The 14,504-nt window shown below is 50.4% G+C and overlaps 1 protein-coding gene across 1 annotated transcript in view; it reads right to left on the bottom strand.

The window, feature by feature from the left end:
* USP2 (ubiquitin specific peptidase 2) overlaps window positions 1-14,504 on the bottom strand; it is a 57,210-nt gene that overhangs the window by 31,878 nt on the left and 10,828 nt on the right. The window contains exon 2 of the mRNA XM_035139390.2: window positions 13,746-14,503. Within this exon, the coding sequence (XP_034995281.1) occupies window positions 13,746-14,503 (758 nt within the window). The remainder of the gene's footprint in view (window positions 1-13,745; window position 14,504) is intronic.

Genomic DNA, 14,504 nt, shown 5'->3' with positions numbered 1-14,504 from the left:
CTTGCTCCCCAGCCAAGTAACGTATACAAAAAGGTGTGTATATTAGGATAAAGTGTGCATAAAAATGCTTATGTTAGGGGAAACGGCGTACAAAAATGCACTCTTATCAGCGGACACTGCTTTGCACAGATGTGTGCAAAAGGCAAAAATAGTGCACCAGCATGTGCACGTTAGGAGAAATGGGAGCTGCTAGCAAGTTCTCATGGGGGTTAAAAAAATAAAATAAAATTGCAAACTGATGTGGAAACATGGAGAACGGAACTTAAGGTTGGAATTTAAGTCTGGAATGTGAAATTGGCAAATTTGCTGATCACCAAAGTGATGAACACACCCTGCACACATCGGCCCCAATTGGCTGAGTGGTGTGTATACTTGGTAGCAGTGGTGCAGAGAAGAAAGAGGGCAGGACTGAGAGGGGCTGAGGTCTTGGAGGTGCAGCAGAGCAATAGTGGGTTGAAGAAAAGCTTTGGAGACAAGACTGTGTGACAAGCTAAGCCCTACTTATTTACCAAGGCCTTTAAACTCAATTTGGGCCCCAATTGGATCTATCCGTTTTTATGGTCGGCTGGCTTACTGACTTTAGTCTTCTGCTTGTGCTGTCAGTTTTAGCTTTTCCAGTGGTTTTATCTAATTTTTAAAAACAGTATTGTTTCAATTATCTATACCAGCCTTGCCTCACTTGGTGCCCCCTAGATGCTTTGGACTACCAACTCCCATCAGCCCCAAGGCTGATGGGAACTGTTGTCTAAAAAAACCTGGAGCGTGGTATTATTGGAATACCTGACCTGTCAATGGGCTCAGTGACTTCGTCGAATGAAGAAGGACCTTGCCATTTGGGGCCACGGTTAAACCCAGCTCTCTTTTCAACAGGGGTGGGGAACTTTTTCCAACCCGAGGGCCACATTCCTTTCTGAGCAACCTTTCAGGGGCCACTTGCCCCTGGGTCTGAGGCTGCCCGCCCTTGCCTTACAAGAACAGTGGGCAACCCATGGGTGCTGGGCTGGGAGAGCAAAATGGCAACATTGCCCCCAGCTCAGATCAGATGCAAGAAACAAGCCTAGGCTAACACTGGAAAGGTTTGCTCTGCTTCAAAAGTGGTCCTGTTTTCAGCTGCGGAGCCTCCTGCCAACAAGTGCCTCTCGTTCTGCCCCACCCCAAGATGGCAAAGTCCCAGCCTCTCTCCCTCCCTCCCTCCCTGGGGTGGCTTAATATAGGAGCAGCTCTGCAAGGCAATTCTTCTGGGTCACTTGGGGTTATGGGCAGCCCAGTCCAAATGCCCTCTGCATGCTTCTTGGTTGAGCTATTTGGTAACTGAATACAGGCATGCCCTGGGGTTACAGAGAGGGGAGCTTAATGAACCCTGCTGCTATTTGCTGGTCTTTTTTCGGAGTCAGGCAGCAAAATAAGAACCGTTATAGAAATGGATTGGTTATGTTGCAATGCAAATCCCCAAAGAGCATGTGTGTGTTTTATGGGAGTGTGTGGCCGGGGCTGTGTTCCGTGCCATTAAACTGACAGCACTGTGGGTCACACCAGTCACATGGGATTTGCAGTGCGTTCACACTGCCAGGTTACTACAACCACCGGATGTGGCACATGACTGGCTAAAAATTATTCATCCCCCCCCCCACATAGCTGCCAAGTCTCCCGTTTTCCCCGGGAAATCCCCGTTTTTCCAGCTGTTCCTAGCTGAAAAAACGGATTTTTTTTTTGTTTTTCCCCGGTTTATTCTGGCGCGGTGGCCATTTTGGAACTGGGTGGAGCATGCTCAGAAGCGACTTTTGATGCTGCTCTGCCCAGTTCCAAAATGGCCGTCGCACCAGAAGTTGCACTGCAGCCATTTTGGAACTGGGCAGAGCAGCATCAAAAGTCGCTTCTGAGCATGCTCCACCCAGTTCCAAAATGGCGGCAGCGCTACTTCTGGTCTGCTATTTTCGGCCCGGTCCCTTATTTCTCTGACAGAAACTTGGCAGGTATGCCCCCCAAGGATACTTGAAAGAGATGATGCAAGAGCTTAGGAAGAACTCCATCTGGCTCTGACTTCCATCTCCCACAAGCCCCAGCTAGCATGGCCAATGGTTAGGGGATGATGGGAGTTGTAGTCCAATAACACCTGCAGGACAGCAGGGTGGGGAAGTCATTCATAAACTCACTCTGCACCATATGAAGATGGAATTTACAGGATGTGTGTAGAGATGGGTGTGACTGCTTCTGGGGTGAAAAGTGGGGGAATAGGGTCCTTTTTATAACAATAGCATCATCCAAAAGCAGCATCTGTTCTTGAACCTCGTGTCCCACAGAGGCACAAACCCAGGGCCTGTCCATGAGGCAGACTGAGGCAGCTGCCTCATGTGGTGGAATCCAAGGATCGTCTCTGCTGGTGCCCGGCCACTGCTGCTGCCGAGAAAGCAAGGAGATGTGGCTGTGGCGGCTTCCAGCGAGATCTTGTGAGAGCCCTGTGAGATCGCACAGAGGCCTTGCGAAATCTCACCAGAAGCCAGAAGCTGCAGCCATGCGACCCTAGGAAGTGGTTTCAGTGGCAGCAGCAAAGGGTGGTGTACACGAAAGGCAGCAATTTCCTGTTTCGCCTAAGGTGGCAAAATGTGACATGCTACCCCTGAACACACCTGTATCTATTAGGGCAGGGGCAAGGAACATGTGGCCCTCTACTTGTTGGGAGCTGGACTCCAACTCCTCCAGCCAGCATGCCCAGTGGCCAGAGCAACACCTACAGGGCCGCACGTCCCCCATGTATCCCAGCACGTTTCGAAGACGAGGCTTTTTCAAGACAATGCATGTCGTCCTCCACCTCATCAGCCTCTAAATCTGTGGCTATATTTGCATGAAAGTTCTGGTGGGCGCTGTGGCGCTGTGGGTTAAGCCTCAGAGCCTAGGGCTTGCTGATCAGAAGGTCAGCGGTTCGAATCCCTGCAACGGGGTGAGCTCCCGTTGCTCGGTCCCAGCTCCTGCCCACCTAGCAGTTCGAAAGCACATCAAAGTGCAAGTAGATAAATAGGATCCGCTCCAGCGGGAAGGTAAACAGCGTTTCCGTGCGCTGCTCTGGTTCACTAGAAGCAGCTTTGTCATGCTGGCCACATGACCCGGAAGCTGTCTGCGGACAAACGCCGACTCCCTCGGCCTATAGAGCGAGATGAGCGTTGCAACCCCAGAGTCGGACACGACTGGACCTGATGGTCAGGGGCCCCTTTACCTTTTTTTTTCTGGTAGGCCCATCATGCTAGGGAAGAATGCATTGGGTTTTCCTCCCATCATCTGGGACTCTGCTGTGCTCATTCTTACCTAGGTTGCATGCCAGGCTCTCATATAGGTGGGAAGGGATGACAGAGAATTCCGACCCAAACAGAAATGTTCGAGTGGAAATGACCGATGTTTGCTTATTCATCCCGTGTCCACAATGGAAATCAATCTGGAGAACGTGACTGATATCCGCTGCTAGCTTGGGTTGCTTTCAGTTCTCAAACGGCACGTAACTGATTGCCTCCAATCCTAGTGAATAGGCATACAAAGTCAGAGGGATACTGGGGCAGACAAAATCCCCCGTTATCCACACCGTCTCATACTCTTGCGCCTGCTTCCGTCTCGAGACTGTGCACGGGTGAAAGGGACAACGGTTTGCACGGGGACCCTCAGGAGCACCCCAGCTGCTTTGCTGGCCTTCTTGGTGTCTGTCCCAGACCGAGCCAGATGGTGCTGACGGCCAGCAGAAGGAGGAGTAGAGAGGGAGGGAGGCAGAGGCAAGAATTTCTGAGTGAAGGAGAGAGGGGGGATTTAGGGAGGGGAGAGGGCAGAGGAGCTCCCTGCCCCCCTAAAGAATAGCCACCTCCTTAAAGAATATATGTCTGCAAAAACAGACTGATTTGGAGGATTAGACCCCAAACTGGTATTTATTGAAACGGTAATATTCAAAAGCCAGTGGAGGGAATGTTTCGCCATCCCAGGACATTCTGGTTCCTTTTTATTTGTGATTATTTGTGCTTTCAGTACTGCTTGCAGCTGCAGAAGTTCCAGGGCAGGCATCCTGCTTTGCTTGCAATTGATCCATCTCCTGCAGCTCCCAGCTGATATTCTGTGACATTTCATACCACCAACTGTTACAGTGCTGGCTGGGGCTGATGTGAGCTGTAGTCCAAAACTCTAGCTTTAGGAAGGCTAGAATAAGCGGTGAGCTTCAAAATTCTACACACACACACACACATTAAATAATAATAATTTTGGGTTGTTCTCAGAGTGCTGGCATGGGGTGTGGGGTGTGAGGAAGAGGAACAGCGCTGGCATTTGGTGGGTGGTTAGCGACAGAGATTTTGCCAGGGTTCAGATTTGGCTTAGAGTCCTGCCACCAGTCTCTGGAAAGACCACCTGCCCCTTAATTTTATGTGACGGGATCCAGGTTGCATTTTCCCCCAGTAGTGAGAGGAAAGGCACTCTGCACATGCTCAGAGGTACTTTCACCTTTGCTATTACTTCATACCTGCATCTTCAAAGGTGGGGAGGGGCATGGCTACAGATTGGGATGTGGGCAGAGAGGCGTTAAGTTGGCAGAACTAGAGGGGCCACCCGAACCACGAGCAATGGCTGCTTCTGGACTAGAGGCTACAAGCCTCTTGAACGAAACACTTCAGATACACATTGCTTGAGAAGTGCTGCGTGCTCTGCCCATGCAGGACTAACAATGGAAGAAGATTCCTGCATTTCAGGGGATTGGACAACATTGACTCTTGGGGTTCCACTTCTAACTCTACGATTCTATAATTCTAAGTATCGTTCCCTGTTCTGCCCTGCCTTTGTCGCACACAACACGGTTTTACCTTCCAAACCAAAGCTACGTTATTTGTCTCACTGTCTGCTGTTTGGCGAAATTATGTACCGAACGTCATTTATGTGATTAATTAGCATAAACGATGTTATTCTACCTCATTCATTTTACCCAATCTGATTGAAAAAAATGGTACCCTCCGCTGGCCTGACACCTCTACCATGAAGTGGTACAGTCCACTCTGCCATCCTACCTCTGGATTCCACCAACTCAGTGTGCCCAGCCGTGAAGCGCTGGGTCTAACCAGCAGTAAATCACCATGCAGCCCACCTGCCCAGCTCAGGCTGAAGTGGAAAGTTACCTGCTGTGGTGTGAGAGAGTTCAAGAAGGCAATGCATGCATGCAAGCAAGCACGTGAACCTTTGCAAAGCAGGCGTCTCCCAGAATGTTACGTGCTCTCTGCCACCCCTGTTTCTAGTCTAGCTGAGTTTACTGCAAACATGGAAAACTTCCCTGAGTTATGGAAGTGACCGGCGACAGCCAAGCAAACAAACAGGCCCTCCTTGCAACGCTGTCTGCTGAAGGGCTTAATCTGAACAAATAGTTCCCTAGGGCTTAGCTCTTGAGACATTTTTTGTATACTCTGCATCCACCTGCATTGCAATGGAGCTCCTGAGCATGTCCTGAGTGGCTTTCCCCACCAAAACCAGCGGCGCTGAAGAGCTTCTAAGATTGCACCTAGCCTGGACCACACAGTTCCAAGCATACATTTTCCATCTTGAGGACCAGAAAGTTGCTTTTTACAACGCTGAAGTTTTCTCTCAATTACTTGATGCCGGTTTCTGTGTCTGCTCAGAACCACAGCACACATTCGGGTCCTGGTTATGCCCTCTCGCTTACATATCCTTCGCCCCAAATAAGTGGCAGCTGATTGCTGCCCAGCGGCGAGGGAGTGGCGCTCCACGCGTGCTCAGAAATACACCCACTGACTCTTTTGATAACCTCAACACTGGAGAAAACAGGTTTTGGAGGACAAACTCTGGTTTGCCTTACGATGAAGCAGGCACCCCCCACTGTCCCCCATGAGTGTCTATGCTACCTTTTAGAATGGCAACCTTCAGCTACTCTGTGGACAGGAACAAGGGGCTGGGCCATGGAGGAGGGACAAAAGCAAGTGCTGCAAGACTGGCAGGGCCACCTTTGTTGCTCCCAGCGAGTGGCACGCCAGCTGGATCTGCCATCCTTGGCATTGCCCATGCCTGGTTATGTCATCTCTGCTGTGTTCACAAACAGTTGGTGGCGGCGGAGCACTGAATGTACCAGCCGTGGCAAGTGAGCTCTTGCAGCCAACTCTTCCTGCTTCCACCCAGCCAGGATCCTCCTCCTTCCTCTAAGCTGCCAGCTCTGGGTGCTAGTCAAACACAGCTGAATCCTGAATCACAAAAGGAGTGGTGATGGAGGAGGAGGAGGAGGAGCAGAAACCTCTTTCTGTTCCCAAGCCATGGTGTGTGTTTTTTCCCCAGCTGGAACTCACCAGAACTCAGTTATGGCCCCTCTCAAGCGGGCGCCACTGGCATTATAAGAGAGCAAGGGTGAGTTCCAGCACCTGTTTTTTTTCTAGAAAAATAGCATTGCCCCCAAGCACTCCTTCCAACGCCAATCTGGGCATCACTGCTGTGTACCTCCTTAGCTCTGAATTTGCCAGGGTCGGCAGCAAAGATCCATCTTTGCCCAACATCCTGCTTCCCACAGTCTGATGCCCCTGAAAAGCTCACAAAAAGGGCATGCGCCGCCACGCCCCTCCGCAAGTATTACTCTGATAGACAGCCTCTGTCCACAGAGATTCCAAACCATAGAAAACAACATTGTTTTGGGGCTTTGTTTTCGCACACAAAACTGCATCGCACAAATAGAAGGATGGAGAGTTTGCCGAAATGCTTTTGTTTGTCTTACTTCACTTGGAAACTTAACCAGGAAACAAGCTTATGAAATATGTTTTTAAATCTCTCCACAGAGATTCCAAACCACAGAAACAACATTCTTTGTGGAGGTTTTGCTTACAGACTCCCCTAACCAGGAAATAGTTGCCCCAGGATGAGAACAGAAATTGTGTGGCAGCGGCGCAGCAGGCCCCATTAGCTAAAGTGGTACCTCAGGTTAAGAACGGTTTCAGGCTAAGAATGGACCTACGGAATGAATTAAATTTGTAATCCGAGGTACCACTGTACTTAGATTAGCTGGACTGTCCCACTGATGCTATTATTATTATTATTATTATTATTATTATTATTATTATTATTATTATTATTACTATTGTTGTTATATGACCCCCTAATTTTTCTCAATTGTCCTTCCCTATCAAAAATATTTATAATAATAATAATGATAATAAATTTTTATTTATACCCCACCCTCCCCAGTCAAAACCGGGCTCAGGGCGGCTCACACCAATAAAATTACAATAAAACATAAAAACCAATAATTAAAATACAGATTAAAATATAATATTAAAATTTAAAATGCAGCCTCATTTTAAGTCGTCCATAAATCCAAGCCATGAGGGAAGAAAACACAGGGGTCAGACTAAGTCCAACCCAAAGGCCAGGCGGAACAGCTCTGTTTTGCAGGCCCTACGGAAAGATGACAAATCCCGCAGGGCCCTGGTCTCCTGTGAAAGAGCGTTCCACCAAGTTGGGGCCAATACTGAAAAGGCCCTGGCCCTAGTAGAGGCCAATCTTGCCACCTTATGGCTCGGGATCTTCAGAATATTGTTGTTTGTGGACCTTAAAGTCCTCCGCGGGGCATACCAGGAGAGGCGGTCCCGTAGGTATGAGGGTCCCAAGCCGCATAGGGCTTTAAAGGTAAAAACCAGCACCTTAAACCTGATCCTGTACTCCACCGGGAGCCAGTGCAGCCGGTAAAGCACTGGATGCATGTGATCCCGTGGCCGGGACCCTGTAAGGAGCCTCGCCGCGGCATTCTGCACCCGCTGGAGTTTCTGGGTCAGCTTCAAGGGCAGCCCCGCATAGAGCGAGTTACAATAATCAAGCCTGGAGGTGACCGTCGCATGGATTATATGTGAAAAGGGGGTGAGCACATGACAGGCTCTCAAAAGCACAATATGGAAGTCCTGCCCTCCAATCTTAAACACGTGGAGACCAGTTGCAGTATCTTAGGCGAGAACGGAATTCACTCTGTGCATGCTCAGCAGCACCCTCAGCCATCACTCTCACATGACTGGGGTATGCCATTCAAAACTGAAAATGTGGGCCTGAAGCTGGTGAAGGTCTGCTTCAAAGGGCCTGCTTCAATTTTCAGATTTGAAAATAAGGGATCAGCAGCAGCCTCACCTGTCCCGGGGACAGTCTACGGTATATCTAACAATCCTGGATAGCAGGGGGAAACGGCGCTGGAATAAGGGAATTTCCTGCAATAAAAGGGAAGGCTGACAGCTGTGGCTTGGAATAAAGGGAGTTTCCCGCAAAAAAAGGGAGGGTTGACAGCTATGCTACGGACGGGGAAATAAATTGGGAACTGAACAGCGTGACTATTTGGGGTCCTCTGCTGTGCATTCTTTAGTGGGAAGCCACACATATTTAAAAGCGGCACAAAAGTGCTCTGACGGTGTGCTGCGGGTGTGAGCTCATGCGCCAAACATCCTGTGCGCGTTGCATCCCTCAAGGCGAACTAATTGCACATTGCTCTATCATGCGCAGAGGAAGAACCAGGGAAGCACACCCTTGAGGCTCCTGTGTGCATATATCACATGTGCACACACACCATGTGCTGAGACAGCTGTCTCAGTCCGCGGCACACTCTGGGGAGCACCTCCAGGCGGGCCCCACCCCAAACCTTCTCTAATCTGCTCCACGGGGGCCTATTGACATAGCAAGAGTTTGTGTGTGTTCTCAAGCGAGCATTAAACAATTATACCTGTTACATAAACTCAGGAGACGAGTGCCAGGCAGGGAGGGAGAGATTGACAGGGAGACTTAATTACACAGGCTCTGAGCTCTGTTGCCAGATCACCCGTTCGCTGCCAGGACTGGGAGGAAGTGGTCCTCCAAGGAGACTCAGTCCCAAGGGCAAGAAGGCCTGAGAATCTTGGCATTGAGGGGTCCTAATCTGAGGCAGGGCTCCATGCCTAGGGCTTGTGCCCCAGGATGTGTTTCCTAGGCAGGACACCTCACCTTTTTTCTTTCTCTCTGCTTTTAGGAAGCTCTCACACACGGCACATTAGAATCATAGAGTTGGAAGAGACCACAAGGGACATCCAGTCCAACCCCCTGCCGAGCAGGAAACACCATCAAAGCATTATTGACATATGCCTGTCAAGCCTCTGCTTAAAGACCTCCAAAGGAGGAGACTCCACCACACTCCTTGGTAGCAAATTCCACTGCCGAACAGCTCTTGCTGTCAGGAAGTTCTTCCTAATGTTTAGGTGGAATCTTCTTTCTTGAAGTTTGAATCCATTGCTCCGTGTCCGCTTCTCTGGAGCAGCAGAAAAAAATCTTTCTCCCTCCTCCATATGACATCCTTTCATATATTTGAACATGGCTATCATATCACCCCTTAACCTTCTCTTCTCCAGGCTAAACATACCCAGATCCCTAAGCCGTTCCTCATAAGGCATCGTTTCCAGGCCTTTGACCATTTTGGTTGCCCTCTTCTGGACACGTTCCAGCTTGTCAGTATCCTTCTTGAACTGTGGTGCCCAGAACTGGACACAGTACTCCAGGTGAGGTCTGACCAGAGCAGAATACAGTGGTACTATTACTTCCCTAGATCTAGATGCTATACTCCTATTGATGCAGCCCAGAATTGCATTGGCTTTTTTAGCTGCTGCATCACACTGCTGACTCATGTCAAGTTTGTGGTCTACCAAGACTCCTAGATCCTTTTCACATGTACTGCTCTCATGTGAAAAGGATCTAGGAGTCTTGGTAGCAGGGTGCTGATGGGACAAAGGGAGCAACCCCCAGAACTTGCCCTCTTAGGCGCAACTGGTGTATTATCCATTTATAGTTAATAACTAACCACGGTAACTATGTCAATATCATCGTGCGCTGTAGTATCTCGTTGCACTTAGCTACCTTGGGAGTATTGTGCTCTAGAATTCATGTTTGCGTGTGTCATGCGATACACACAGATACGTTTATTTAGCTTTCGCGGTGCAAGTCGCTGTAGGATAGGAGGAATGAAGCAAAATAATACTCTGCAGTGGCTCTCCGTCTGTGGAATGCTCTCTCCAGGGAAGTTCGCCTGGCACCTTCATTATACACCTTTCGGCGCCAGGCAAAAACGCTCCTTTTTAACCAGGACTTGATGGACATCCTATACCCTTTTAAAGTGTGGCTCTTTTTTTGGGGGGGGGGTTGTTATTGGGTTATTGTTCTTGTTTTGATTTTATATATTGAGATGTTTTTTCTGTGAACTGCCCTGAGACCTCCGGGTATAGGTCGGTATATAAATCCAATAAATAAAATAAAAGCTGCGCTTTAACATTCCTGCAACAGAGATTAGTCTGCGTGTTGGGGAGGAATGGCAGGGCAGGCCGCTAGTTCAATCCCCAGTGCCATCTCCATTTAAGAGGGAAGACACCCTGTCTAAAAGTCTGGAGAATCACACCAAGTCATAGCAATCCAAACCATACCTGCCAAGTTGCTGTCAGAGAAATAAGGGTCCGGGCCAGAAATAGTAGACCGGAAGTAGCGCTGCAGCCATTTGGAACTGGGCAGAGCAGCATCAAAAGTCGCTTCTGAGCATGCTCCGCCCAGTTCCAAAATGGCCGTCGCGGCAGAATAAACCGGGGGAAACCAAAAAAATCCGTTTTTTCAGCTAGGAACAGCTGGAAAAACGGGGATTTCCCGGGGAAAACGGGAGACTTGGCAGCTATGATCCAAACCATGCTGAACGAGATTATCTCGCGGCACAGTCCTATGTTTCATTTGGACTCCAGCTCCCACCAGCCACAACCAGCAAGAAAGCCTGGAGAATCACACCAAGTCATAGCAATCCAAACCATGTTGAACAAGATTATCTCGCGGCAGAGTCCTATCTTTCATTTGGACTCCAGCTCCCACCAGCCACAACCAGCAAGATGGCAGCTGTAGTCCAGCAAGAGCCACGGGTTCACCGTCCTCACACGGGAAGCTTGTTTTACCTTGGAACCAGCCCTTGCAATTTGTCAGCTGCATTTTGCACCTGGCTATTGGCCACTTGTGACCAAGTGAACATGCCCGGGTGACAGGATGGCACCTGACGTCTCCACCATCTATAGGCACATGTCTGGGGATCCCCGGACAGACTTTTTTTTTCTGCACACACCAGCAGCACATCCTATAGAATTCTACCCATTGCAATTTATCTGCACAATCAGAATGAATTTCAGGAACCAAAAAGTCATATTGAAAAAAATCGACTTTTGAGCTGCCTGCCTCCAAAATAGCTACTAGGTGTTCCATTCTGGTGGCTGTAACCCTCTTTTTAAGGAGGCATTTGGTGCCTAGCTTATATATCTAACATGGCTTGGCCTTGGAGCCCACCTCCTCTGACTTCTGAGAAAGTCCGGCCCGTCAACGTGAACAAGAAGTGTGAAGGAAAGGCATTTGTCACGCAAATGAACATTCTGGCCAATGCACATTATATGTCGCATTACAAGAACCAAACCTGAACACCCTTTGCTTAAGCCTGCCGTTTTGAGAACAGAAACCACAGAGAGTTAAATCCATGCCCGGCAGAACTTTCCATTCCCTCCAGACAGTTGTTGGTTTCTCCTTGGCCCTGGCATCCCTAAACATGAGGGGCACGTCGGTGACCGGACACTGTTCCTTGCAGAAATATTTCTCACTGCGGCTGCTCAGGTGTTCCTGATCCAGGAACACAGAGAGCCTGGGGCAAAGGCTGGTTGTGGGAACAAGTGACTCAAGTTTGGCCACGTTTGACCTGACCCTGGCATGACAAAACCAGGCCGCCGTGACATGACTGCATTTCCCGGAGGCCTGCCCCTCTCCCAGGTGCAGAAAAGACCCAGAAGTGCATGGGAAGTTGCTGAACGTGAGCCAAGATTTACCTAGCGCTGAGCTCTGAGTGAGTTTCAAAATGACCAAAACATGAATGCTCCCACCCTGCCCAGCAGTAATTCTGAAGTGGGGGAACAGGGCTGTGGGTACCTGGAACTAACTCCCATCCCTTCCCTGCTCCCTGCAGAAAAATATCACACAGTATGCTAAGCCAGAGAAACCTGTTATTCCACACACAGACAGCCTGGAAAGGAAAGCAAACAAAAAGAACCAGATCTCTTCCACTTGACAAAAACTCCTGCTTGGTGTGTTTACTCGCTGAAGCCAAGGAGCAACTTCTGTGCCCGAAAAGCAAAGCAAATCCAGCCAACCGTTAAAGCAAACTTAAGCCTGCAAAACGGAGCAAACTGGTGCTGGATTTGGAAGAGCGCTGAAGGATGGGGCACCAGATTAAAGGAACCTTAGGCAATCAATTGAATCTGCTGTGCCATAGCAAAGCGCCGTCACCTTCTGAACATAGGAAATTAAGAAAAGTCCTGCTGGATCAGGCCAGGGGCCGATCCAGTGCAGCATCCTTTTTTCACACTGATCAGCCAGAGATTTCCGTGCGAAGCCCTCAAACAGAACCCAAACACAAGAGTCCTCTCCCTCTCCTGTGGTTTCCAACAACTGGCATTCAGAAACATTACTGCCTCCGACTGCAAAGGCAAAGCATAGTCACCGTGCCTACTAGCCACTGATAAGCCCTCTTCTCAATGAATACGTCTCATCCTCTTTTAGAGCCATCTAGGATTAGCTATGCGCTGCGTGAAGAAGTCACTTGCTTTTGCCTGTCCTGAACCTTCCAACATTCAGCTTCTTGGGGATGTCCGCAAGTTCCAGTGTTAAAAGCAGCTTTCCCCAACCCAGTGCCTTCTGGAGGTTGTTGGGCTCCCAACCATCCCCAGTCAGCAGAGCCAACAATCAGGAAAAATGAGAGCTGGAGTCCAATAACAACACCTTAGGCTGGCTGGAGGATACCCTTAGAACAGGTACGGGGAAGCCTTCTGCCCCCCAGAGGTTGCTGAACTACAGCTCCCACCATCCCTGGCTGCTGGCCATGCCAGCAGGGGCTGATGGGAGTTGTGGTTCCCACACACCTGCCTCGGGAGCAGCATTCTCACCCCAGAGGGAATGCCTCTTCTAAGACAGGCATCCCCAAACTCGGCCCTCCAGCTGTTTTGGGACTACAACTCCCATCACCCCTAGCTAACAGGACCAGTGGTCAGGGATGATGGGAATTGTAGTCCAAAAACATCTGGAGGGCCGAGTTTGCTAGCCACCTGCAGTTTTAAGAGGAGCTGTAGAATAGTAATTAGTAATTATTTTAAAGACCAGAGCTTTTCTCATTTAGCACTAAAGAGCAGGTTTGCCAGAGGAGAAAGGTGGGGGGGGGGAGGCAAAATTGCTCAAACCCGGGCCTAGAAAGCACAGTGGAAAACTGCTTAGACCCGCGCTTTCTAGATACAGGGTGAGCAGAAGTGTGGACAACACCCCCCCCCCCATGTAGACACAATACAGTCATACCTTGGTTCTCAAACGCCTTGTGACTTGAACGTTTTGGCTCCCAAACGCAGCAAACCCGGAAGTGAGTGTTCTGGTATGCAAAAGTTTTTCAGAAGCAGAACGTCCGACGCGGCTTCCGTGGCTTCCAATTGAGTGGAGAAAGCTCCTGCAGCCAATTGGAAACCGTGCCTTGGTTTTCGAATGTGTTCAGAAGTCGAACGGACTTCTGGAACGGTAGCTTCCTATCTTCCTAACTAACCCCTTGCCTTGCACAGGCCTTGTTCTGGCTGGGGCTGTGCCCTACAACACACGCAGCAAAACACCAACTCCCTTTTTCACGCCCCCACAATGCAAGGCCTCCTTCCTGCCCCACTTCCATCCCCGAAGCCAGAGCAGAGCCCTACCTGGGCCTCCTTGGCCAAGATGTCCGTCCGACTGTCTGTCCGGTCCCATGGTTGAGTCGAGGAGCGGCTGGTGGGGCGCAGGGTGGGCGTGATGACCTCTGGGGTGGAGCCGTGAAGGCCGGAGCCTGGGGAACGCCCCCCCTTGCGCCCACAGGACTCCAGGTAGTCCTTGACGTAATCCGACTGGTAATATCCCTGCAGCGGGCACAGGTCCTGGCGACTGCGGCCGATGTACGAGGCACGGGCAGAGGGTGGGTCGGCGCGGTACGAGTCCGACAGGTGCATGGAGGTGATGTCCCGCGCCAGGTCCGAGTGGCTGCTGGATTTCTTGCGGCCCAACGTGGCGCCGTAGCTGGTGGAAGGGCCGTTGCCGTAGGAGTAGCTGGGGGCCCCTCCGCTCAGCCCCCCACTGCCCGGGGTTCTCACCGGGATCCGTCCGTAGCTGGGGCTGAGCCTGGTGCTGGAGTCCGGGCGCTGGAGCAGCCGCCTGTCGTAGGTCAAGGAGGAGGAGGATGCGGCGGTGCCCGATGTCCGAATGTAGCTGGAGGGCGCGGTGGGCTTGAGGCCGATCTTTTCCTTGTCTGGGTAGGAGGAGGACAGGTTGGAGGAGTAGGGAGAATAGTTCCCATAGCTGGTGGAGGCCTTGCTGTACGACGAGGTGTCCGAGTAGCGGGGAGCGTCGACATAGCGTTTCAAGGTGGAAGACAGCTGGGACATCCTGCGGGATGGGGCACTGGGGGCGGCGCTGGTGGCATTGGC

This window comes from Zootoca vivipara, chromosome 15, assembly GCF_963506605.1.
Source record: "Zootoca vivipara chromosome 15, rZooViv1.1, whole genome shotgun sequence".
In the NCBI taxonomy this organism is placed as follows: Eukaryota; Metazoa; Chordata; class Lepidosauria; order Squamata; family Lacertidae; genus Zootoca; species Zootoca vivipara.
Note: the sequence above shows the minus strand (reverse complement) of the source record. Positions and strands in the feature narration are given on the sequence as shown.